The sequence below is a fragment of the Stegostoma tigrinum genome, chromosome 40 (genome assembly GCF_030684315.1).
Source record: "Stegostoma tigrinum isolate sSteTig4 chromosome 40, sSteTig4.hap1, whole genome shotgun sequence".
Taxonomy (NCBI): domain Eukaryota; kingdom Metazoa; phylum Chordata; class Chondrichthyes; order Orectolobiformes; family Stegostomatidae; genus Stegostoma; species Stegostoma tigrinum.
The window spans coordinates 10,606,793-10,631,080 of NC_081393.1; the positions used below are offsets into that span (position 1 = coordinate 10,606,793).

The following is a 24,288-nucleotide window of genomic DNA, read 5'->3' on the forward strand; positions in this document are numbered from 1 at the left end:
AGAGCCAGAACTAATTTCCTTGTTGCGGTAGGAATGGGGAGCAGTTCTTGTTCCATCTTAAAAATTGTCTAATTTATTTTTAAAATTACATTACAAACGCCTTGCACTACATCCAGGGATGAGAAGTCCTGTTGCCGTTCCAACCACGACAGTGGACTGCCTCCAGAGAGTACACAAGCTGTAGAGCTGGATGAACACAGCAGGCCAAGCAGCATCAGAGGAGCAGGAAAGCTGACATTTCGGGCCTAGACACTTGATGAAGAAGGGTCTCGGCCCGAAACATCATCTTTCCTGCTCCTCTGATGCTGCTTGGCCTGCTGTGTTAATCCAGCTGTACACCTTGTTATCTCAAATGTTACACTGAATACGTCAGGCGAGAGTTGGATCGAAAAGTTGGTCTGATGCCAGTCAGAGAGAATATGGTGCCAGAAAAGTTTGGGCGGGGCTCGTGCTGGAGGAGCACTGGGAACGTGTCCGAAACCTATTTCCTTGGAGATCTGTCTAAGATGGCACAATCGGGGAGGGAGTACCCGAAAAAACGGACGTAAAATTTAAAATCGAGCCGCGTGAGCGGAATCGTTCGGAGAGAGAACACGGAGAACGATCTTCAGGCCTTGGGTGAAAAACGGAGGCGGAACAGCCGCCTTCGAAACATGAAATCGCCCCTCAGTAAGATGGCGGTTTTGAAAAAAAAAAGCCCCGCAATAAGATGGCGTCTGCGTTGTTGTCGTCGCCCCGCGCGCGGTGACAGATCGTTACGTGTTGGTAGTCCCACGCGTGCGCGCCGCTTGGCGGGAATCTCCCAACGGAAAACCGTCCCCGCGCTAAACCCGAGGAGCCGAAACAACGGCGGGGATCGAAGAGAAGTCCAACAAAATTCACGGCGCCGGTGGGTCTGCCAAGGCTCAGAAAGGGAGAGTGGGGGCGTATTTCTTCTTCCCTGCTAGCCACTCATCCACGCTATGTTTTCTGAGCGGGCGGCCCTGAGGGAGCCGACTCTGTTGTCGGCCCCGCTTCCGGCCCAGCCGGGCCCGACTTTCCCCCGGGTCACGGCCGGCTCGTACGAGAACCGTTCCGGCAGCTTCAGGCTGGGAGAGCGCTCTTTCCAGTGCCAGTACGCGCACATCTACGCCGTTCGGTTGCTGCAGATGCGTCCGATGGTGGAGGAGAGAGCCAGAAGGAAATGGGGTGAGTGCTCCTCTCTCTCACACACACACACACACACACACACAACCCCGCCCCGGGTGGGTTGTAAATAGGGAACAGCGTTCGCCTGAACCGCAGTGAAATACTCCGTCTGTATCGTGCCTTAATGTTATTGCAGGGTTGAATCTGCTGCTTTCCAAAGCGGCTCCACGGTCACCGTTAACTCTTGATTTTCTGTTCACACATGCTGCCGGATCTGCTTGGCTTTTCCAGCAACTGCTGCTTTTGTTACTGATTCTGTTGTGTTTCGCAGGAGCCGATCTGCCGGTGAAGAAGCTGTGTGAGCTGCAGGTGGGCGAGAAGTGTTGTGCGGTTGGCACCCTCTTCAAGCACATGGAGTTGAAACCATCTATTCTGCGGGAAATCAGTGAGGAGGTAGGAGGCCGAACCTGGGACCCATCTCCTTTTGAACTTCTTGAGGACGCACTGTCGACCTTAACCTCTGCTGAGCACCCTTTTATTTAGCTGTCAGGATAAGACCAGAGAAACTGATGTCTTCAAATTTTTAATCAGCATCAAACCATGTCTTTATTTCTTTGCATGGCGAAGGATCCTAGATTAGAATTCAGCAAAACAGAATTTGTGTACCTCTAACTCCCACTGGGCTGATTGTCAGGGTCTGGACTCTGGCAAAAGTGTCACCCTATTGGTCCTTTAAGAGTGTACAGGAATCTGATGCATCGTTATTCCATTGCACTTGTTTGGAGTGGTGTGTCATTCATTCAGATGATGGCTGACCTAGTAGTGGTCTCGACTAAACTTTGGTCTGCACTTGTGTACTTAATTGTTTAACAACTAATGACCTGCAAGAAATAAGAACCCAACCAAAGTTGTGGGTAACATTGCTCAGCCCCTTCAGTGTGTTGACCACTCAGTGGCACCTTGGCTGATCTGACCTTTCTCATGTCCACTTTTCACAGTATGTTTGTTTTCCAGGGGAAGAGCTCCAGGGGTTCTTGCACTCTGCTTAGTCAGTTTAAGTGGTCTGGTGGTTATCCATTTTCTTCTGCTTGTGGAATCTCAGCCTGCTGTGTGCCCACCTCTTTGTACATGGTGTCCATAATAGTCTGAACTTCACTGTTCGTGTTTCCACATGCCACTCTGTTCCGAAACTGGGGCCTCCTGGAGCAACTGATCGAAACGCTTTCTGCACTCATCCTGGCCTTGGGCACCGGAAACATGCCCGACCTCCTGAAGCAGTAGGAGCAAATTAGGGCTTGGAGCTCTCCTGTTATGACTTCGTCCTTTGAGTTAGAAAATAGGAAGAGACGTAAGCCGTTTGGCCCTTTGAACCTGTCATCATGGCTAATCATCCGACTCAATAGCTTTTCCCCTATATCCTTCAGTTGCTTTTGCCCCACTGGTATATCCACCAGTCCTCCAGGACCTTCCCGTGCTCAGGCGATCCCTGAAAGATCACCATCAGTGCCCCTATAATCTCCTCAGCTATTTCCTTCAGAACTCTGGAGTGCACTGTCTGCTCCAGGTGATTTATTGACCTTCAGACTTTTCAACTTCCCCATTACTGTTTCCCTCATGCCCCAAATTCCCTCAGACCTCAGTTTTATATTCAAGAGCAGGAGTACTCATCTTGAGAAAATGAGGGACAAATACGCTGCTCTGTGTTTTACCAATAAAATGGACTGGAATAAACTCCATTCAAATATATCAAAGAGATAGCCTAGACTCTGACTTTTTCTGATTTAAAGGCGATTGTAAGATGTTGTATTCCAGATGTAATTTTATGGCCATCTGTGTGTGGAGCCACAGTAGATGGACGAGAAACAAAACAAGTACTTCATGTCATTGATTACTATAGAGAAGGGTATGGAAGCTTGATAACTTGGAATAGTGATATTTTGAAATGTGCCTGTATAACAAGAGGGGGTGCTGGACATCTTGAAATGAATAAAAGTGGAGAAACCCCAGGGGCTGATGAGGTGTATCCCAGCGCTTTGTGGAAAATTGGGAAATGATTGCTGGGCCCCCTGCTGAGATATTTGTATTACGGAAAGCTACAGATGAGGTTCCAAAGACTGGAGGTTGGCGAACGTGGTACCATTATTTCAGAAGTGGTAAGGAAAAGTGAGGGAACTATAGACTGGTGAATCTGATATGAGTGGTGAATAACTTGTTGGAAGGGCTTGTGAGGGCTGGGACTGTATGCGTTTGGAAAGGAAAGGACTGATTAGGGAGAGTCAACTGGCTTTCTCGAGTTTTTTATTTGAATAAGTAACAAAGAAGATTGAAGGTGGAGCAGTAGACGTTGTCTATTTGGATGGCAGCAAGGCGTTCAACAGGGTTCCGTGAGGTCGTTAGTAAGGTTATATGACATGGAATCCAAGGGGAGTTAGCTAATAGGGTACAAAATTGGCTTGAAGGTACAAGACAGGGTCATGGTGGTGGAAGGTTGTTTTTCAGACTGGAGGCCTGTGACAAGTGGTGTGCTGCAAGACTGGTGCTGGGTCCACTGCTTTTCATCATTTTTCTAAATGATTTAGGTGTGACTATTAGAGGAATGATGATTAAGTTTGCACATTACAAAAAAGATCGTGCAGAAGATGATCTCACATTACAACGCGGCTTTGGTCAGGTGGGCCAATGAGCCGAGGGGTGGCTGATGCAGTTTAATTGAGGTAAATATGAGATGTTGCATTTTGGTAAGGCAAACCGATCAGGACTTCGACAGTTAATGGTAGGTCCCTGGGGAGTGTTGTCAAACAGAAGTACTGAGGAATGCAGGTGCATAGTTCCTTGAAAATGGAGTTGCAGATAGACGGGGTTCTGAAGAATGCATTTGACACACTTGCCTTCATTGGTCAGTGTATTGAGTACAGGAGTTGGGAAGTCATGTCACAAGCTGTACAGGACATTGGTTAGGCCACCTTTGGTATACTACATTCCATTCTGGTCTCCCTGCTAAAGGAAACATGCGAAACTTGAAACGTTTCAGCAAAGTTTTACAAGGATGTTGACTGAATTGAAGTGTTTGATCTATAGGGAGAGACTGAACAAGTAGAGGCTATTTTCCCTGGAGTGTTGGAGGCTGTATGGTGACCTGACAGGTTTGTAAAATCTTGAGGGCCTTGGATAAGGTAAATCGACAAGTCTTTTTCCCAGGTTAGGAGAATCCAAAACTAATGGGTGCAGGTTGAAGGTGAGAGGGAAAAGATTTTAAAAGGACCTTTTTAAGGGTAACTTTTTCATGCAGAGGGTGGTATTTGTCTGGAATGAGCTGCCAGAGGTATCGGTGGCAGCAGGTGCCGTTGCAACATTTAAAAGTCATTTGGATGAGTACCTGAATAGCAAAGGTTTCGAGGGATATAGGGCAAATGAGACTGGACCAGTTTAGGATATCTTGTTCACATGGGCGAATTGAACTGAAGAGTTTGTTTCTGTGCTGTAGAACTGTGACTCTGGATGGTACACCAATTGGCTTGAAGCAAAATACACTTTTTCTTATACTTAATTCTTCTTCCTTTTGTTTGTATTTTAACTGATACAAGTAACTTTTTTAGAAAAACTAACAGAATTAAAGATTATTTAGCTACTAAGCAGCAATTCTTTGGAGTATAATAATATCCCATAAATGCTTCCTTGGATTTTCTCACAATCAGTGTTTCTCCAGTTCAGGAAGAAAGAACATCTGAGGAAAATTCTGTTAGAGAGAGAGAGAGAAAACTGAAGTGTTTTGCTGCAGCAGGGAGTAATGTATGGCAGCATCAAAACTCGAACAACTACTGAAAGTGAAATTCAAACCCTGGTTTTGTGGGAGCCTGACTTTATCTATTTGTGCTCCTATTCTTCCACTTTGGGGGGGGAAAAAACCAAGGCTCCACATGTTCACTTTATTGGCTTGGAACAGACTGTTTTTACCCATATCTGAACAGTCAAAGTACACCTCTTATCGCCATAGTATTATCTCACTGAACTCCAGTTACAGCCACGCTACAGACCCACATGCCATTGCAGACCCAGCTCCACTCCTTTCTGGGAAGAGAATTTGACAAAGGAGAAGGATCTGTAGAGAGGGGGTAAATTGGCCATGTCAGTTGATGCCATGCATGAGATGAACAGGTTGAACATGTACCTGTGTGTTGACTGGGACTGCCATGTACACATTTGGTCAAGTTCAACTTTGAAATTGGTGGGCTCTGAAGGATGGGGAGGAGATGGGTGAGCTGCAAGGGCCAAAAGAATAACAGCATAACAGCGGCATATCTCTACTCCTTCTCTCCCCTTGTGCCCCATCACCGTCGTCATCCCCATTATTGCCCCCTGTCCCTTGGTTTTTGCTCCTTCACTGTGTCCTCCCTTTTCATTCTCACTGGTACCCTGCCTGCTGAACTTTGTTTCAGTTGAATGTGTTTTTTCTGTGTCTTCATGTCTGACACTGTTGGTCTCGTATATGATGGCAATGCACTTCTGGAATTGTGTGCCTGTGTAGTTGCACACAATACTGGGTGTCTGCAAGCACTGGCAAAAAAGTAATCTCTATCTTTAAAGGGAGACCCCTTATTGTTAAAATATGTCCTTTGTTTTTGTCTTCCTCTGAGGCAGCATCCTGTCAGCATCTATTCAGTAGAGATCTTAAAGTCCTTTTTATGTTTCTGTACTTCGCCACTTATTATTGTAAGCACTAGTGTGTGTCGGCTCAACTTATTTACTTAGTCACATTGTTAAGCCCTTCATCCCAGGGAACCATCAAGTGAACGTTTTCTAAACTGCTTCTAACACTTCTATTTTTCAGATGAGACTGAAGCTGCACGTAATTTTGTTGACATTTGCAGCATAATTTGCCAACATTTATAGTTTATTTCCTGTTGCCTTCCTGATTACTGGCTGTGTCTGCTTACAAGTGCTTTGTGAATAGTATACCCGGCCACTCTCATCTTTCTGTCATACTAAGTTATGCATGTCCTTTCCATTGAATTCATATTATGCTTTTTTCTGTCCCTCTTCCCTCATCACCACCCACAAATGGACAAGTTTGCATGTTCTCACTTATGGTCCATTGTCCACGGTTTACCTGCTTGCTTCACACATCTATATCCTTTTTGGGACTTTGCACCTGAGCTTGATTAATAATTTTGTAGCTATCTCGGCATCATCGACAAATCTGGACAAATTTGGTTCCTGCGTCCATGTCATTGATGTAGATTACAAACTGAAATTTGCAGTGTTCATGTCTGTGGCATGCCATCAATTGTAGCCTGCGTAAAGAATAAAACCACCTGTTTGGTGTTATGCCGATTTCTGTTTGCCTTGATAGAGGATTGATTTATTCAAATGCTCCCCAATCTCTTTGTGATCTTAGCTTGTGAAGCATTGACTTGGTACCTTCTCAAATGTCTTGTAGAAATCCAGATACACCAGTTTCCCTTCAACCGCCTTAATAGATTTGTTGAATAAATAGAAAATCCCATGGTAATGTTACCTCATTACATCATGTTTTAACATAGATCAGTCTAGAATTGCATGTTAAGCCTCCTTGCCTATTGTTTCCTTCTCTTTGTTCAAGGAAGGAACACCTTTGTTCAAGAAAGGAGAATTAGTTGATCTCCAATCCACTTGGACCCTTCTCAAATCTGTGGAGTAGAAGAAAAATTATAAGCCATGCTTCAGCTCTGCAGCCACTTCTTGACTGTATTGTAGGATTTTACAGTTTGGTCTGAGGACTTGTCAAAGTAGATTTCTTTGTTTTTGCCTATTTTCAAATGACTCAGATTGTTTTAGCTTCTTCCTTGCCAATTAATTTTCAAGATCTGCTGGAAGTTTCCTGAAGATAGAGAGAAAGTACATGTTTCAACTCCTTTTTCATTTCCTAACTATCCATTTAATTTCCAGACCCACTTGAGAGATCTGACAATCTTTCACGTTTGTACTTGTAGAAACTGGATCTGTTTTTATATTACTGGATAGCTTTCTTACATATTTTAAATTTTCCCCATTTATAGTTGCTCTTTGCTGTTTGTTAAAACATGATCTGTCTGAGCCACCTTAGTGCCATTGTTCTTGGACCAGCAATTGTCACCTTCAAACCTTTTTGTCCCTCCAAGTGTAGGTTTGATTTCATAATTTGAATCAGGTTTCTTTAAATATGGTGAGACTCAAATTGCAGTCAAAGTCTCTGGAGTAAGTGACTTGGTTCATCTATATTCAGTTCCCTGAAGAGAAAATAGAGGGATAAATTTCTAATTTGGACTATTATCCTTGTATTCAAATGGTCAGTGGTGACTCCGCTCTTGTGTTTTCTGACATTGGCAATTGCTTTAAATTGTTTCATATTTTTAGAATTGAAACTGATTTAAGCTGAATTGAATGACTGCACCCATTTGTTGTCACTTCTTCTGACATGAATACTCAGTGTACTGATGTCCAATAATTGTTTTTGCTAATGTCATTAGTCTTGTCTTTTTTCTTTTAGCACAACCTATTACCTCACCCAGCACGTACAAAATATACAGATGAATCAGATGAGCTTATTCTAGAGGATGAGCTGCAGCGAATCAAATTAGAAGGAGAGATTGATGTCCAGAAATTTGTGACAGGTATGGCTGGAAGCACTATTGAAACAATTTGTGTCTGTTGGCTGGAAGGCCTCTCATTTTAGAGATGCCATGATATGTTCTGGAAAGGTATTGTGACATGGAGCTTTGGATCAAGAGATTCCTTTGGACTGCATTGCTTGTTTGTGCTTCAACTGGATTTCATGGCAAAACTGTTTTGGAATTGTCTCCAACAGTTGTCCAGTAGCTGAATGGTGACAGTTGCAGGTTTTATGTTCACAAATTTTGATGGTGACTCCAGTACTGGTTTTACCAAACTACAGAAGACATCTGACCTTGACATATCTTCAGTTGCATTTATCAAGGTGGGATTAAATATTTTCTTTTTACTCCTGTTTTGTATCTAAGATTTGTGTCTCGTTAGTATGTATCTGAAATGGCGCCAGGACAGGCAACGTTGTAAACTTATCGTTGTACTTCTCTGCTTGAGTACATGTAATAACAAAGGATATTCTAGTACTATTTCTCAAGTACATGGCCATGAAGTGGACCTTGACACACAATTCCTGAGGGCAGGAACATGGTCGTCATTTGTCTTTGATGAGATGCAGGGCCTCAAGTATGCATCTTTTTTGTTGGAACGGTTCACTGCGTGTTGGTAGTAGAATATCATTGTGAACTTTGTTGCCAGAATTGATGTGTAACAACAGTCCTGATAGCCATTGAAGACATCTGAAGCCACAACACAGCGAATGGGGATGTCTTATAAATTCACTATCTTTCTTTTGTTTTGGTGTTTGTTTTTCTGAGACCCCTAAAATTCTGTTGTTCTCAGGAGGTTGTGTAAAAATGGTAAGAATCTTTTTTGGAGATAGTGTCTGAATATTCCTTAGAGTTGGGAGATTGAGAACAATGTATAGGCATATTTTTATTGTCCCAGAGTCCTGCTTCTGTTTTCGTGGTGTTGCATCTCCTAATTAAATTCATTTTTCTTCATTGCTACAATAATATTAAACCTCATAATTGGATTGTTGACTTGAAACATTAACTGTTTTTCTCTCCAGATGTTGCCTCATGTTGAGTATTTCCAGCATTTTCTCGTTGTTTAACACTATCTTATCTTGTAGTTTTTTATCTGGAATTCTATTTTGTATTGTCCAATCATGGATTGATTCCTTTAAGATTACCTGTTGTTTGGTGGGGCCATCATGGTTTCCCTAAGAGCTGATGGTTGAATCCAACTTATGACGATATGTGCCTTTAAGAGAGTTCTTATGTCCTGTTCCCCTCTTGAAGAGAAATGATATGAACCTGGTGCTGAGGTGCTTGCTTTTCGGAAAGCAAAAGTCAAAAACTTCAGTGCTGATAAAGCCCAGCAGACCTGGCAGCATCTGTGAAGGCAAAAAACAGTTAGCGTTACGGGCCCAGTGAGGATCACTGGACCAACAACGTTAACTCTATTTTTTTTCCTTCACAGATGCTGCCAGACCTGCTGGGCTTTACCAGCAACTTTGATTTTTGTTCCTGACTTAGAGCATCTGCAGCTCTTTTAGTTTTTTTTTCAAAAACTTGGGTGTTTTTAAAAGTAGACAAAACAAGTGTGATTGGGTGGACTTGTGCTCGCACAAATCTTAAAATTTTAGATTTGCTTCTAGCTGTTGAAGTTGAAGCTGCAAGTTATTATGCTGTCTGCTGCTGCACATAGCTTGAGTTCAAGCCTCACTGCTAGATTATTTCTGTGGGTGTTCATTGTCCTGGAGTGGAGGAGATAGCAAGTGAGGGAAATCTGGTTAGCTGAATTTGCCTTTGCTCAGGATGTGTTCATGGAATGCTCCTCTGGCACAGTTGATGACTCATAGTTCAATAGTGTATTACTGAAAGTATTTCAATTGAGTTAAAGTTATGACAGTTCTTTCTTTCTTTGAATTTGAATTGTGGTTTAAGAATAAAGTGTGTTTTGCCTAAAGCCCAGTAGTTTGACCAGTCAAATTTATACTTGTAACGCAGGACCTTAGAATTGGCTCGAAATAAGATAAAAGTTGATGTCGAGGTTATCTCTTGGGTATATTTTGAAGGGGCTTGGCCTCATCCATAATAAATCTGACCTTGTGGTTTGTTTATCAGGAGCAGTTGTTGCATTACTTGGTGCTGAGCAGGGTGATGGAAAATTCTTGGTCGAAGATATTTGTACCACTGACCTTCCACCACAGCGTCGAATAGCAGGACCCAATGCTGATCGGTGAGCAAAACCCTTCGACATAATTCATTTTTGAAAAATGAATTGACTAGTTTGAATTAATCGCAGATGATTTCAATATAAGAATATTTCTTTCAGTGTTTTGTTGGTAATTTTTCTACGAGCTAAATTAAAATTGTTTGACTGACTTTGATGTCTTGTCTCTCAATTGAAACACTTCACTGTGAGCATCATACGTGATTAATTTTATTTACCTTCCTTTGCCAATGTAAAATTGTGGAATTTAAGTGGTATTACAACTAATGGTGTACTATTTTGCTGTTTAAAGGTATGTATTGTTAGCCTCGGGTCTTGGCCTGGGTGGAAAGAATGCAGAAAGTCTTCTTGGCATGCAACTTCTGATTGACATGGTAACAGGTCAGTTAGGGGATGAGGGTGAGCAGAGCAGTGCTGCAAAAATCTCTCGTGTGATTTTAGCAGGCAATCTTCTCAGTCGGAGCACCCAAGATAAAGACTCCTTCATCAAGGTGAGCAGCTGGTGTTTCACCAAATTATTATGTATTATGTATTCTTTGTGACAAGTGAATGCAAAGTCTTGTTAATCATGTTTGTGAACGTGGAATTTTGGACACTAATAATACAAACTTGCAAGTTAACAAATGGTTGAAACAGGTAGTTATGATTAGTAAGTTTGCAGACAACGCCAGCATTCGTGGAATACTAGACAGTGAAAAAGGTTTTCTAAGATTACAAAGGAATCTTGATTAAATGAGTGAATGGGTTGGTAAGTGGCAGTTGGCATTCAGTCTGGGCAAATGAGGTATTGTGTTTTTGTACAAAAAACTCTCATTGTAGGGCTTGCATAATTAATGGTAGAGCCTTGGGTAGAGTATAACAGGGACCTACAGGCTCAGGTATATAATTCTTTGAGATTTGCGTCACATATAGACATGGTGATTAAAAAGGCGTTTAACAAGCTTGCCTTCATTATGCAGACCTTTGTGTATAGGAGTTGTGATGTCATGTTGAGATTGCACAGGACATTGGCATGACTCTTGTAGAGTAATGGGTCCAGTTCTGGTGGCCCTGTTGTATGAAGGGCGTTATTAAGCTGGAAAGGTTTCAGAAGAGATGTATCAGGATGTTGCCAGATATGGAAGGTTTGAGTTAGAAAGAGAGGCTGGATAGGCGAGGTGTATTTCTTATGACTGGAGTGTAGGAGATTAAGAGGTGACCTTATAAAGGTTTTCAAATCATGATGGGCATAGATAGGGCTAATGGTCGGTGTCTTTTCCCTTAGGGGAATTTCAAGACTAGGGGGCATAATTTTAAGATGAAAGGAGAGAGTTTAATTTGCGGGGCAAATTTTTTCAACTGATTCACATGAGGAATGAACCTTTGGGGAAGTGGTGGGTGAGGTTACAGTTAGAGCATTAAAAAGACATTTGGATAAGTCCATGAATATGAAATGTTGGAGGTCTAGGGGCCAAGTGCAGACATGTGGGATTATTTCGGCATGGACTGGTTGGACCGAAGTAGAGTCAGTGTGGAAACAGACACTGAGAGGGGGCGAGGAAAAAGCGTTATTTGCCTCAAATCGTATAAATTTTGTAATTATAATGGGATCAGTAATTTTTGGTCATCTAGCATCTGAGGCATCCTGCAGCTTAAGTTGATATCAGACTGTGGTGTTTACATCTACGTTTGAATAAATATTGCCTTGTTGATAGTGGCATTATAATTTTATAACCCAGTTTTATTTTGTTTCAGGCCAAATATTTAACAAAGAAGACACAGGCAGCCAGTGTGGAAGCCATTAAAATGCTCGATGAGATCCTGGTTCAGCTAAGTGTATGTATTTAACTTTGTTCATATACATTTCCAACAGCAGAAAACTGTGCTGAACATATTTGGTGGGGAAGGGGGTGTTTAAGCTCCATTGAGGGAGAACAAGGTGTAGAGCTGGATGAACACAGCAGGCCAAGCAGCATCAGAGGAGCAGGAAGGCTGGCGTTTTGGGCCTCGATCCTTCTTCAGAAATGGGGGAGGGGAAGGAGAAGAGGATTCTGAAGTAAATAGGGAGCGAAGTGGAGGCGGATAGAAGATGGATAGAGGAGAAGATAGGTGGAGAGGAGACAGACAGGTCAAAAGGCGGGGATGGAGCCAGTAAGGGTCAGTTTAGGTGGGGAGGTAGGGAGGAGATGGGTCAGTCCAGGGGGGACGGGATGAGGTTAGCAGGTAGGAGGAAGATAGTTGGGAGGAATGGTTAGGGAGGCGGGGACGAGCTGGGCTGGTTTTGAGATGCGGTAGGGGGAGGGGAGGTTTTGAAGCTTGTGAAGTCCACATTGATACCATTGGGCTGCAGGGTTCCCAAGCGGAATATGAGTTGCTGTTCCTGCAACCTCCGGGTGGCATCGTTGTGGCACTGCAGGAGGCCCAGGATGGACATGTCGTCTGAGGAATGGGAGGGGGAGTTGAAATGGTTCACGACTGGGAGGTGCAGTTGTTTAGTGCCAACAGAGAGCAGGTGTTCTGCAAAGCGGTCCCCATGTCTCCGCTTGGTTTCCTTAATGTGGAGGAGGCCACACGGGAACAGCACACACAGTAAACCACATTAGCAGATGTGCAGGTGAACGTCTGCTTGATGTGGAAAGTCTTGGGGCCTGGGATGGGGTGAAGTGGGAATTGTAGGGGCAGGTGTAGCACTTCCTGTGGTTGCAGGGAAAAGTGCCGGGTGTGGTGCGGCTGGAGGGGAATGTGGGGCAGACTAGGGAGTCACAGAGAGCAGTCCCTCCGGGACGCAGACAAGGGTGGGGAGGTAAAGTTGCCTTTGGTGGTGGGGTTGGATTGCAGATGGCAGCAGTGTCGGAGGATGAGGTGTTGGATCTGGAGGTTGGTTGGATGGTACGTGAGGACGAGGGGTATTCTTTTTTGGTTGTTATTGTGGGAATGGAGAGTGAGGGATGAGTTGCAGGAAACGCGGGAGACACGGTCAAGGGCGTTGTTGACCACTGAGGGGCGGGGACGGAGTTGCGGTCCTTGATAATCGAGGACAGCTGAGATGTGCGGGAGTGGAATGCCTCATCCTGGGAGCAGATGTGGCGGAGGTGAAGGAATTGGGAATAGGTGATGGCATTTTTGCAGGAAGGTGGGTGGGAGGAGGTGTATTTTAGGCAGCTGTGGAAGTCGGTGGGCTTGAAATGGAAATCCGTTTCCAGGTGGTTGCCAGAAATGGAGACAGAGGGGTTCATGAAGGAGAGAGAGGTGTCGGAGATGGTCCAGGTGGACTTAAGGTTGGGGTGGAAGGTGTTGGTGAAGTGGATGAACTGTTCATTCACTCAAACAGTTTATCCACTTCACCAACACCTTCCACCCCAACCCTAAGTCCACCTGGACCATCTCTGATACCTCTCTCTCCTTCATGAACCCCTCTGTCTCCATTTCTGGCAACCACCTGGAAACCGATATTCATTTCAAGCCCACCGACTCCCATAGCTACCTAGAATACACCTCCTCCCACCCATCTTCCTGCAAAAATGCCATCCCCCTATTCCTAATTCCTTTGCCAATGCCGCATCTGCTCCCAGGATGATGCTCCTTCCCCACCCTTCCCTGCTTTCCGGAGGGACCACTCTCTCCGGGACTCCCTTGTCCGCTCCGCACTCCCCTCCAGCTGCACCACACACAGCACTTTTCCCTGCAATCGCAGGAAGTGCTACACCTGCCCCTACACCATCTCCCCTCACCCCCATCCCAGGTCCCAAGAAGACTTTCCACATGAAACAGATGTTCACCTGCACATCTGCTAATGTGGTATACTGTATCTGCTGTTCCTGTTGTGGCCTCCTCCACATGGGGGAAACCAAGCGGAGGCTTGGGGACAGCTTTGCGGAACACCTGCGCTCGGTTCACAGTAAACAACTGCACCTCCCAGTCGCGAACCATTTCAACTTCCCCTTCCATTCCTCAGACAACATGTCCATCCTGGGCCTCCTGCAGTGCCACAACAATGCCACCCAAAGGTTGCAGGAACAGCAACTCATGGGCTGCAGGGCTCCCAAGCAGAACAATGGTATCAACGTGGACTTGACAAGTATCAAAATCTCCCTCCCTCGACTGCATCCCAAAACCAGCCCAGCTCGTCCCCGCCTCCCTAACCTGTCCTTCCTCCCACCTGAAGCCCCAACCCCATCTCCTACCTCCTAACCGCATCCTGCCACCTTGACCTGTCCGTCCTCCCTGGACTGACCTATCTCCTCCTTACCTCCCCACCTACAATTACCTTTACTCGCTCTATCCCCGCTTCTTTGATCTGTCTGTCTCCTCTCCACCTATCTTCTCCTCTATCCATCTTCTGTCCGCCTCCCCGTCTCTCCCTATTTATTTCAGAATCCCCTCCCCCTCCCCCATTTCTGAAGAAGGGTCTAGGCTGAAATGTCGGCCTTCCTGCTCCTCTGCTGCTTGGCCTGCTGTGTTCATCCAGCTCTGCACCTTGTTACCTCAGATTCTCCAGCATCTGCAGTTCCTACTATCTCTGTTTAAGCTGCGTGTTGAGCTGAGCAGATTATTGTTGTCCAGATGCAAGCAGATTCATTCAAATGTGCACTATTTTCCTCTGTTTACTGCAGGCCTCGGTTCCCGTAGATTGTATGCCTGGTGAATTTGATCCAACAAATTACACTTTGCCACAGCAGCCACTTCACCGCTGTATGTTTCCACAGGCTATGACTTATCCCACAATGCAGCTTGTCACCAACCCCTATCAAGCGGACATTGATGGAGTTAGGTACGGATACAGGAAGATTGGAAATGCAATAATAGAGCTGTTGGAAATTAAACACTTAAGGGGTTCTGATAAATGTGGTTGAAACTGTTCGTTTGATGTGAAGTTGTAGTTAGCCATCGGCACATTGTTAACTGTAAGTGCTGTGATGTGCACATCTCATGAATGTTAAAAAATAGTAATTAACTGAATTCGAGAAGCAACAACAAAAAACAAGTTTGCTGATTTAGATATTCCAAAAAGTGAAGGGGTATGTATTGAATGTTTCTCTCTAGGTTCTTGGGAACAGCTGGACAGAATGTGAAGGACATATTCTGTTATAGTAGTATGGAGGATCACCTTGAGATCTTAGAGTGGACTTTACAGATTGGCCACATGAGTCCCACTTCACCTGACACTCTTGGTAGGTACTTGGACAAAAAATTCACCTCATGATGCTGTACTTCGGAGAAGCACTCCTCCTGTATGTAAGCAATACATGCTCACTTTTTGAGTATTCCTCCTTCAGGGTTATGTTCAAACAAAATTTTTAAAATAAGACAATATCTGCAATTTTCTTGGGACTGATGTTGAATAAACCTGCACTTTTCTGGAATATAACTTCCAAAATATGTATTTACATTATTTGCCATTTAGTTTTCTGCTGAAGTGGTAGTCTTGGAGAAATGAGCGTGTTTCCATTTTATTTATCTCCAGGATGTTACCCATTCTACACAAATGATCCATTCATTTTTGAGGAGTGTCCACATGTTTACTTCTGTGGCAATGCACCATCATTCAAATCAAAAATTGTCCAAGGTGAGCACCTCATGTATTGAAAAAGATGTGTCCAGACAAAACTTTATCTTGACTAATTTCAGAAGCATGATTTCTGCTCGGGCAGGATGTTCAAAGTGTGTTGCAGTTTAAAATGTATGCGTGAAATTGGTAGGACTGTTGAAGCACAGATAGTTTTAACACATAAACTGTGTGTTAAAACTTTCAATGCTTGAGAATGTGAATAAGATGGAGTTTTGAGGGGCACAGTATCTTGACACCAAGACACTGGAAAATAAATTCACATGTCATAATAGAGAAGCTTTAGTGCCAAGAATATGACACCTTTAACAACTTGGGATTTTGATTCAAGAGCCGTGTTTCTGAATGTCAGACTTTTAAGGGAGAAATTTGTACGCTGTGAGAACTTGTGTTGTGATGAGTAAACTTGTGTGAGTATCTCAACAGGTAGATTTTTACATCTTGAGACATATTCAGGTGGTGGCTGCCACAAATTGATGACATGAATTTCTTCTTACATTTGCCACATTTTTCAAAGCCATGAACGACATATTTATGACACATTTGAATTATGAAGTGAATCATTTAGGTGTTGTAGCATTCATTAGACATTGCATCATGGTTTCACCAATGCACATTTTCTCATGGATTCTCCTACTCTTAAAAAACAGATGCAGAAAGCTTGAAATATCTGACTCATTTGAAGGAGATTTCATCAAGAACATAGTTGAGTAAACCTGTTGACCCCTGACATGCAAGTCAAGCTGAAAAGTGACATTTAAGAACTGATGAGCAAGTTTGGAGATTTTGAAATGGAGCTTGATTTTTCAGTTGGCAATGAGTGTTGCAGTTTCATTGTGATTTTGTACTGTGTTGCAGGGAGTAGATATTTTTGCTTTTCAAACATGAGTGAGGGAAGGTTGATTCCACAAATCTGGCTATGTTTATATTAACTATCAGATCACTGAAGCCTCTTGTGTTGCCAGTTCTCTCCGCTTTCTTTTCTCTTTCCGTGCTGTGAACTCTGTGTTCTGTATGGCTTTCACATCTGATTTTCTCCATTCTTTAGTATTCAATTGATTTCATCTTGACCACATTGCCATTCTCAATCAAAGACTTGACAGATTTTTTTTTTAATCAGAGATTACTCTTGCGTGTAATTATTTTCTTCTCTTTTTTTCTTTCTGTATTTTTTATTTTTTAATACTGTTTTATTTTCTAACATCAACAGTACTTTGCTATTTACTATATTGTTCAGTACACAACGAATTGTGATTTCTTCGGAAGAGCAACTCCAGTGTATGATTGGAATCATTTCGTAGCCAGGGCTACTCAAGGTCTTGAGGCAGACAAACAACAAATGGAGGCATTTACTGCATTTACACTCAAAATGATCACTATTGAAGAAAACAGAAACATCTGGAGAAGGCTGTAGGCAAGGAGACAGTGGTGCAGTGATTCTTTCGTGGGATGAGTGATCCAGAACCCCATTCTAATGGGCTGAGGACATGGCTTTGATTCCCACATGATGAAATTTGAATTCATCAAAAATCTGGAAAAAAAGGGCTTGTTTGCTTATGTCCTTTAGGGAAGGAAGTGTGCCATGTTTCGTTATTCTGTCTTCCCTGTGACTGTCCACAGCGGCATGGTGGCCTCTCCACTGGAATATGATAAGGGGTTTTAGTCAGTGTGGACCCTAACTAGTAAGGAATTGTAAAAATGGGTTGATAAAATTAACGTGTGCCCAGTGTTATGTTTCTTCAAAGTTTCCAAACTTGGAGTGCTGCAGGGAGATAATCTCATTGTCCATAACGGGGAAAAAATGTCAATTTGCTTGCATGCAACCTTTATTCCTGTAACTTGGACCTGTTTGCTGGTGTTAGAACTGACAAAAAAACAAAAGAAACAGCTGGCTTTTCTGCACTTTGCTTTAGCTTTGCACAGGTTCTTTTGTCAGAATTGTTGAGTAATTATGCAAAATACTCTCTGTTCTCAGGTGTGGAAGGACAACGGGTGCTCTTGGTTGCTGTCCCAGAATTTTCAACGACACAAAAAGCTTGTCTGGTGAACTTGCGAACTCTTGAGTGTCAACCGATCAGCTTCTCTGCTTTCTGTGCTGGGGATGATGATGATGTTGAGATGGATATCAGTCACTGAGGGCAAAGACATTTTTGTTTAAAAGGATTTGATGTGACTTTTTTCCCCCTATGAGACTGTAGCAAGCAAGATGCAGATTGCCCATGCTGCACTGGAGAGGAAGCTGACTGTGGAGTGTTGTACGTTGTTTGTAACATTCCTCTAACTGGTGTTCAGAGGGAGTAATGTGGGAGAATAATGCTGTGTGATAATTTTCTTCCATGTTTTGCATTGTGCTCAGGCTACAGTGAAACAGTTCAAACGATGGTCATGTTTTCAGGCTTAGCTTTGAAAGTGAATTCAGACCCTTAACCTTGTCTCAATTGCTTGTTTTTCAAATAAAAACAGTGTTGTAATCAGGGGTGAGATGTTTCCCAGCATGTCTAATTAACAACAACATGCTGAAAGATTTAACTTAAACATTGAGGGATATGATGCATGAACCATTTCTAATTGGTAGCTGGCACTCAGTGCATGGTTCTAATTAGTCTTTGGGGTTTCTGAGTCTCTTAATATTGAACTGTTTTGATGGGACTTATTAGAATAACCCCCTTGTTCACCAGCACCATGTAAGGTTAAAACACTACTGACAGGATGAGCTTGAATAAGATGCCTTGTCTTTTGTGTGCGTGCTGTGGACTGTGTTGTGTATTTTTAAAAACAATTTCTATCAGAAAAAATGTTGCAATCATCTGGAGTTGTGTACACTTGAAATCATGTACAACTGGATGCACAAAATAAAATGAATTTCCATAGGACTTACAATTTGAATTTCCCCATTAAAATATTAATACAAATTCAAATTGCTTTTCTGTCATCCTGCACAGTCGACTGTTTCGTGGACTCCACCTCTCTCATCTCTTGAGGGGGGAGAAAAAACTTATAACTCGCTTTAGGTTTTCTTTATTTCAGTAACATGCTGTTTGCGACAATCTGAACTTGTGAACTTGTTTGATTTGAAGTTTCTTGGAAGTTGACTGAGCACCTCAAATGCGTTGGATTATCGTGGGGCACTTGTAGAGTGTCACTGTTCAGGCCTGGCTGCTATCACACAGGAAGTAAAATACCTAATTTGTATTCTTTCTTGATTTCGTTTTGTAAACAAACTTGTCTCTTGACTTGGCAGAAATGAAAAAAAAGAGTGGTACATTTGGGTGGGAAGAATTAACAAAAGCCGTATTGCAAGAGCAGAATTCGAAGGCTGCAGATCGACAGTAATTTATTGTTGCACCTATTAATGAAAATACAGTAATATGTGTGTAAGATGCCATAAGTTGTAGACATTTTACTTATATAAATTAGGAAAAGAAATAAATCATACGTGGTGAGGACAAATTGCGTTTTTGTTACATGCGTGACTTCTTGATTTCGCAGTGGCTACAAGATGCCATTGCAGCTGCCAAAGCATTCCATGAAGTTGGAACACCAAGAAGGAAGCACCTTGAAACAGCCCCCACTGACTGGACTCAGAAAGTTGCCTCTGCTGAAGTCTCCTCATAACTGCTGATACTCAAGCCACCGCCATAGCCAGGAGACTGTCACAATTCTCGAGGACTGGTGTCCACCTCAACTTTTGAGGACCAGTCAACAGTCCAGATTAACTTGAGGACCGCAAGATCATTCTCGCTCTCACAATTGCAGATGCTTCCAAAACATGGATCTCAATTCACCACTGTAACAGTTGCTCAAGACTTGACTACCATGGCCACGAGGAAAGGACTGGATCTGCTGTTGAATAGCTGTCGACAACCCGTCTCCAGCAGCGCAGCCGCAGAAAGATGAATTTGATTCAGAAATTAAATGAAAAACCAAATTCATGAATAAAAAATCAAGAAAGATGCTGTTGGTCATGTGAGGGGGGGGCGTGCAAGTGATTCAGCAAACAGCCGGGTTTCCGAATATTTGCTACTCTGCTGCCTCTGCCACCGAGGTGTTTGGAGCATGAATCCCAAAATGCAGTGTGTAATTGAAAAGATTTAATGTCACGTCAGCCTTTGTTACAAGTGGTATTGAACATCTGAGAATCGATGTTATCTTGCACTCAGAGGGGCCACTGGTCAGACCACATCTTGAATGCTAGGTGCAGTTTGGTCTCTTCATTTCAGGAAGGATATCAGTGCATTGGAGGTGGTTCAGAAATTGATATCTGAAATTAGTGATTTGTCTTAGAAGGATAAACTGCACTGACTGAGCTTGTTACTACTGGAAGTTAGAGGCAAGGGTGCCTTGATTTAAGTATGTAAAATCCTGAGTAGTCTTAACAAGGAGAAAGGAGCTAATGGGTATTTTAAAAATCAGGGGTTGGTCTTGTCAACCACTGAGGAGAAAGCTTTTTTGAGAGGTTTGGGTGATTTGGGAACTCTGTCTTAAAAGGTGGTGGAAGCAGGGGTCATTGAATGTTTTTTACTGAACAAGAATCTAATTCTTTAGCAAGCCAGCCAGGTGAGGGTATGGATGTGAATCTGGAATTGAAAGTACATGGTCGTATCAAATGATGACACTGGCTCAGACTGGTCTCCTGTCTAATCCATATTTGGAGGCTGAAGATTCTGATCTGTGTCAAGTCATGTAACTTGCATAGAGTTTAGAATTGGTTTTGCTGCTCGAAGTGAACTGACTTTTCTAAGACATTAGAAGACTTGCCCTGATGGGACAAGGAAATATTAGCTGCATAAGTATAAAGAGCTTTGGACTTGTGTCAAGGTCGGTGGGGGGAGACGTTGTCAACTATCACTCTTCCTGAAAGTTAAGATTTTCACTATTATGGGAATAGTTCTTCCATAAATATTTGGAATATATGCTGTTAATCCTAACTACTCAGCTAAGGAAATCCGAGAATGTCTCCAGTTTGCAATTTAAATTAAGGAAACGCTGTCATGGTCAATTATCCACAAGCTAATTGTGAAAGGCGATCATCCACTTGACATTTCATAATGAGGGCTGCTAATCATATGATTACACCTAGTCTTTTGACATTGACCCAGTTTATTTCAATACTACGAAGAAATGTGGTGCAATCTGCAGAAGAACACTGGGAAGACTTCAGCAGCAACTGGCTTAACAGTCTGACAGACAAAAATACCTGGACTGGCTCTGAATTGGATTTCCTGATATAGCAGCCAGAAGTATATATCGGCATGGCTTCCCCAACAGTCTTGCCATGAATTCTGCAGTCTGTAAACTTAATCTGACCTCAGCAATCTCAAGTTATGGTTTCAGAGCGAGAGCAAGTGTCCCCTTTCATGGGACTGTCAGGTAAATAGCTTTAATAGATTGAGAAGTTTATTTTTACGTTTCTTGAGTGTGATTTGTGAGAGAACATAAGATCTTTTGGGGATCTGTATGATTAAATCATGTTAATTGAACCCATGACAATATGCATGTAGTGACATTTTAGACTTTTTCTCTAAATCAACCTGATCGCTTTGGTATCGAGCTAATGAGTGATGGCTAGCAAGTCTTGGATGAAAAGTGACAAGGCTGTGCTTCGTTCTGTCCTGTACCTTATTCAAACACCATTCTGTAGGGGAAATGTTTGAAAGCCACAGTTATCACTGTTAAACTACACTTAAACTGAGTTCTTAATTGTTTGCTGTTGTTTATTCTGCAAAAATAGTTGAGATATTTTAAGACATAAAGGAACTCTTCAGCGACAGGCCAGAACAAACCTTTAGAATATTGCATGTCTAATCCTCTTAAAATAAATGTTCTCTATAACATTAGCACAACAAAACAAGTCTAGTTGTACTATTTAAAAAGAGTTTTCTCAAAGAAAATTTGCTTTCCATCAAAAATCAAGTGAGGTTGAAAAGCCACTCTTAAACAGTCATTGACTTTTACGCTTGCTCAGAAATTGTTGAGTGGCTCAGGATAAAATCACTTAACACAAGTCTAAACATTTGCTTTTTAATGACCAGACATAACAGTCTGTAAATGGGGGGCGCATTGTTGAAATTTGCAAGTCACCAAATGGCAGATTCCAAGAAGTTTACTTTTGGAGCTTTGCTTAACCTATCCACCAACATAGCTGCAGTCATTTCTTGAAGGCACTTTGTGTGTTTCTTGTAGTGGTAGATTCTAAAACTTTATTAGATCGACATTCTTTCTGTTTATTGAAAGAAAGATTATCAATTATCTTGGCAAACATCATTGATGGATTATAAATGTAGAATTTGACATCTGAGTGAGGGTAACAGGGTGGTTAGCTTAGGACCTTTGTAAACTCTTTACCAGAGAGAACTGAAATGCCTCCAAGTGCTTTTGCTACTGTGAGACAGCTAGTGTTCAGTTTTGTTTATCTGATCCATATGTTAGAAGGTACAGTTATAATTTGATGTCCACATGACAAGCATTTTGTTTATGGCATCCCAGTATGCCGAGTACAGCTCGGTGCACGTCTGCTCAGCATTGGCCTGGAGGTCGCTCTTGAAATGAGTATATTTGCCACAGGTATATAAATGAAGGCAAACTTTGTTACCTAATTCTGACTTGAATTGACGATTTGGCTTTATAGACTCCGTTGATAATTGAACTCTCTTCGATTGTACTGTCTAACTCTCGCTTGAATCTCAAGCATTCACTCTCATTGTGCCTTAGATTGATGAGTTTTAAGTTTTGGCTACCTCTGTGAAGCAAGTGCTTTAAAACTTGGTGGAGTCATGCAGTTTGGAAAGATTGGGTATGGGTTTTTAAGATTTGTGTCTTTAACAGAATTGTTCTTGAATCAAGCAATTGATTTTAAATTCTGTACCAGGTCAGCCTTTTGTTTACCGAAACTATCTCTGCATGTTCTCACTGAATAATCTTTCTGGTGACCCATACCTGAAATACATATTTAGGAGGAAGGGAAGCCAATGGAAGTGGTAGTTTTGTTGTACTCAGCAGTTATTTCCATGGAAGTGCTTTGATAAGAATGTTGACAGCCATTGGTTTGCACAGAAAATGGGGCTTATCAATTGAAGTAGCACTTTTCCCTATTGCAGTAGTGTTTAACGATGGCGTTGGACGTACTTTTTAAATACCTGTCTCCAAGTAAACCAGAAAACATGGTATCTGCATCATGAGCAGTTGCTTCTGAACTGCTAATGTGTGCAGGTTAGATTGAATTCACACTAATTAAAGTCGTATCTTCTTCAGATGAAATCTGTTCTCACTCTCACTCTGAATCTAGGTTCTAGGTACTACACAAACTCTAATGAAACTGAAAAATTGGACTGTAATTAAAATCTTGGTCTCACTGTTAGATGGACTGATTTCTATAAGCATGTTTTTATGATCAGTGGAGCCTCTGTTTTACAACGCGTAGATATTTATCCATATGCTGTGCAAAGGAAGGGGATGTTCTATTCTGAAGTCTGAGTCTGATTTTGGTGCTGTTTCCGATGTCCAGCCCGTACCCGAATCTTCCGGATCTTCTTTACTCTCCTTCCACGAGTCAAGAGCACGTTAATGGGCTTGCGTCCAAATTCTTCCATGATTTGCTGAATTCTATGCCAGTTGGATTTGCGCAAATTAAAGTTGCACTGTGTGGCCTCATTCTCATATCCAACGTGACACACACGTGTAGTAGGCGCATAGCCCTCTGCTTTCACAGTGACACGATAGTCACCAGGGTTCAGTATTCGCCAATAGTCCCCATCAGTTGCTAGAAGAAGAAATAAGTAGACGATTAAAACACGGGCATTCCTGAAAATATTTAGTTCATTACTGTCTCAAAAGGACTTTTTAAAAAAAAAGGACTATTTCATCAACGATAATGGGAACTGCAGATGCTGGAGAATCCGAGATAATAAAATGTGAGGCTGGATTGTGTCAATGTGGACTTCACCAGCTTCAAAATCTCCCCTTCCCCCACCGCATCCCAAAACCAGCCCAGTTCGTCCCCTCCCCCTACCGCACCACACAACCAGCCCAGCTGTCTTTGCCTCCACCCACTGCATCCCAAAACCAGCTCTGCCTCCCTAACCTGTTCTTCCTCTCACCCATCCCTTTTTCCCACCCCAAGCCGCACCTCCATCTCCTACCTACTAACCTCATCCCACCTCCTTGACCTGTCCGTCTTCCCTGGACTGACCTATCCCCTCCCTACCTCCCCACCTATACTCTCCTCTCCACCTATCTTCTTTTCTCTCCATCTTCGGTCCGCCTCCCCCTCTTTCCCTATTTATTCCAGAACCCCCTCCCCATCCCCCTCTCTGAAGGGTCTAGGCCCGAAACATCAGCTTTTGTGCTCCTGAGATGCTGTTGGGCCTGCTGTGTTCATCCAGCCTCACATTTTATTATCTTGCATATTTCATCAATCCTGGTTATTTGCTTCGAAACAGTATTTATCGAGGTTAACAAATGGTTAGCAGTTTATGAATGTCAAATCAGTGACAACATCCAGATAAACCCTGACATATTTGGAAAACTTTATTCTGACAGGTTCCCTTGATCCTGTGAGCCTTCCTTCCCTTTGCCTCCAAGTTGAGTACGCAGATTTGCCACGGATGTTATCTAGCCCACAAACGTGGTGGTCATGAGCCCAGTCTCGGAATTATGAGGCAAAAACCTCAAACGGCTTCCCAGAAGTCCCAAATCAGAAATAACAAGTAAACAATTATCTCTGATCCAGCATCTGCAGTTCCCATTATCTCTGACCTCCTGAGATGCTGCTTGGCCTGCTGTGTTCATCCAGCCTC

General features: G+C 42.8%; 3 protein-coding genes across 7 annotated transcripts in view; 2 read left to right on the top strand and 1 right to left on the bottom strand.

Annotated features, from left to right (window-relative positions):
- Window positions 1-317: 317 nt before the first annotated feature.
- On the top strand, window positions 318-18,904 carry pold2 (polymerase (DNA directed), delta 2, regulatory subunit). Its single transcript, XM_048522817.2, has 10 exons — window positions 318-1,188; window positions 1,460-1,581; window positions 7,634-7,757; window positions 9,840-9,954; window positions 10,241-10,439; window positions 11,683-11,763; window positions 14,541-14,698; window positions 14,971-15,098; window positions 15,392-15,493; window positions 17,469-18,904. The coding sequence occupies exons 1-10, from the start codon at window positions 963-965 to the stop codon at window positions 17,627-17,629; spliced, it is 1,416 nt and encodes a 471-aa protein (XP_048378774.1). The 5' UTR covers window positions 318-962; the 3' UTR covers window positions 17,630-18,904.
- A 1,766-nt stretch (window positions 18,905-20,670) lies between these two features.
- elmod3 (ELMO/CED-12 domain containing 3) overlaps window positions 20,671-24,288 on the top strand; it is a 173,587-nt gene continuing 169,969 nt past the window's right edge. For 4 of the 5 annotated variants that reach the window (XM_059641062.1, XM_059641061.1, XM_048522818.2 and 1 more), the window contains exon 1: window positions 20,688-20,863. The gene's annotated coding sequence lies outside the window, so the exon portion shown is untranslated. Of the gene's footprint in view, window positions 20,864-24,288 lie in introns of all 5 variants that reach the window. The other variant, XM_059641063.1, reaches the window with a different exon arrangement.
- The window catches only part of LOC125447959 (inactive carboxypeptidase-like protein X2), an 81,060-nt gene continuing 78,272 nt past the window's right edge, over window positions 21,501-24,288 (bottom strand). The window contains exon 20 of the mRNA XM_048522785.2: window positions 21,501-23,252. Within this exon, the coding sequence (XP_048378742.1) occupies window positions 22,951-23,252 (302 nt within the window). The 3' untranslated portion in view covers window positions 21,501-22,950. The remainder of the gene's footprint in view (window positions 23,253-24,288) is intronic.

What these genes read in the sequence shown, in the direction of transcription:
- pold2 (XM_048522817.2), top strand. Translation starts at nt 963, where the DNA reads ATGTTTTCTGAGCGGGCGGCCCTGAGGGAGCCGACTCTGTTGTCGGCC. An exon ending in GCAGGACCCAATGCTGATCG is followed by an intron (nt 9,955 to 10,240) that starts GTGAGCAAAACC and finishes TGCTGTTTAAAG; the next exon opens with GTATGTATTGTTAGCCTCGG. An exon ending in GCGGACATTGATGGAGTTAG is followed by an intron (nt 14,699 to 14,970) that starts GTACGGATACAG and finishes GTTTCTCTCTAG; the next exon opens with GTTCTTGGGAACAGCTGGAC.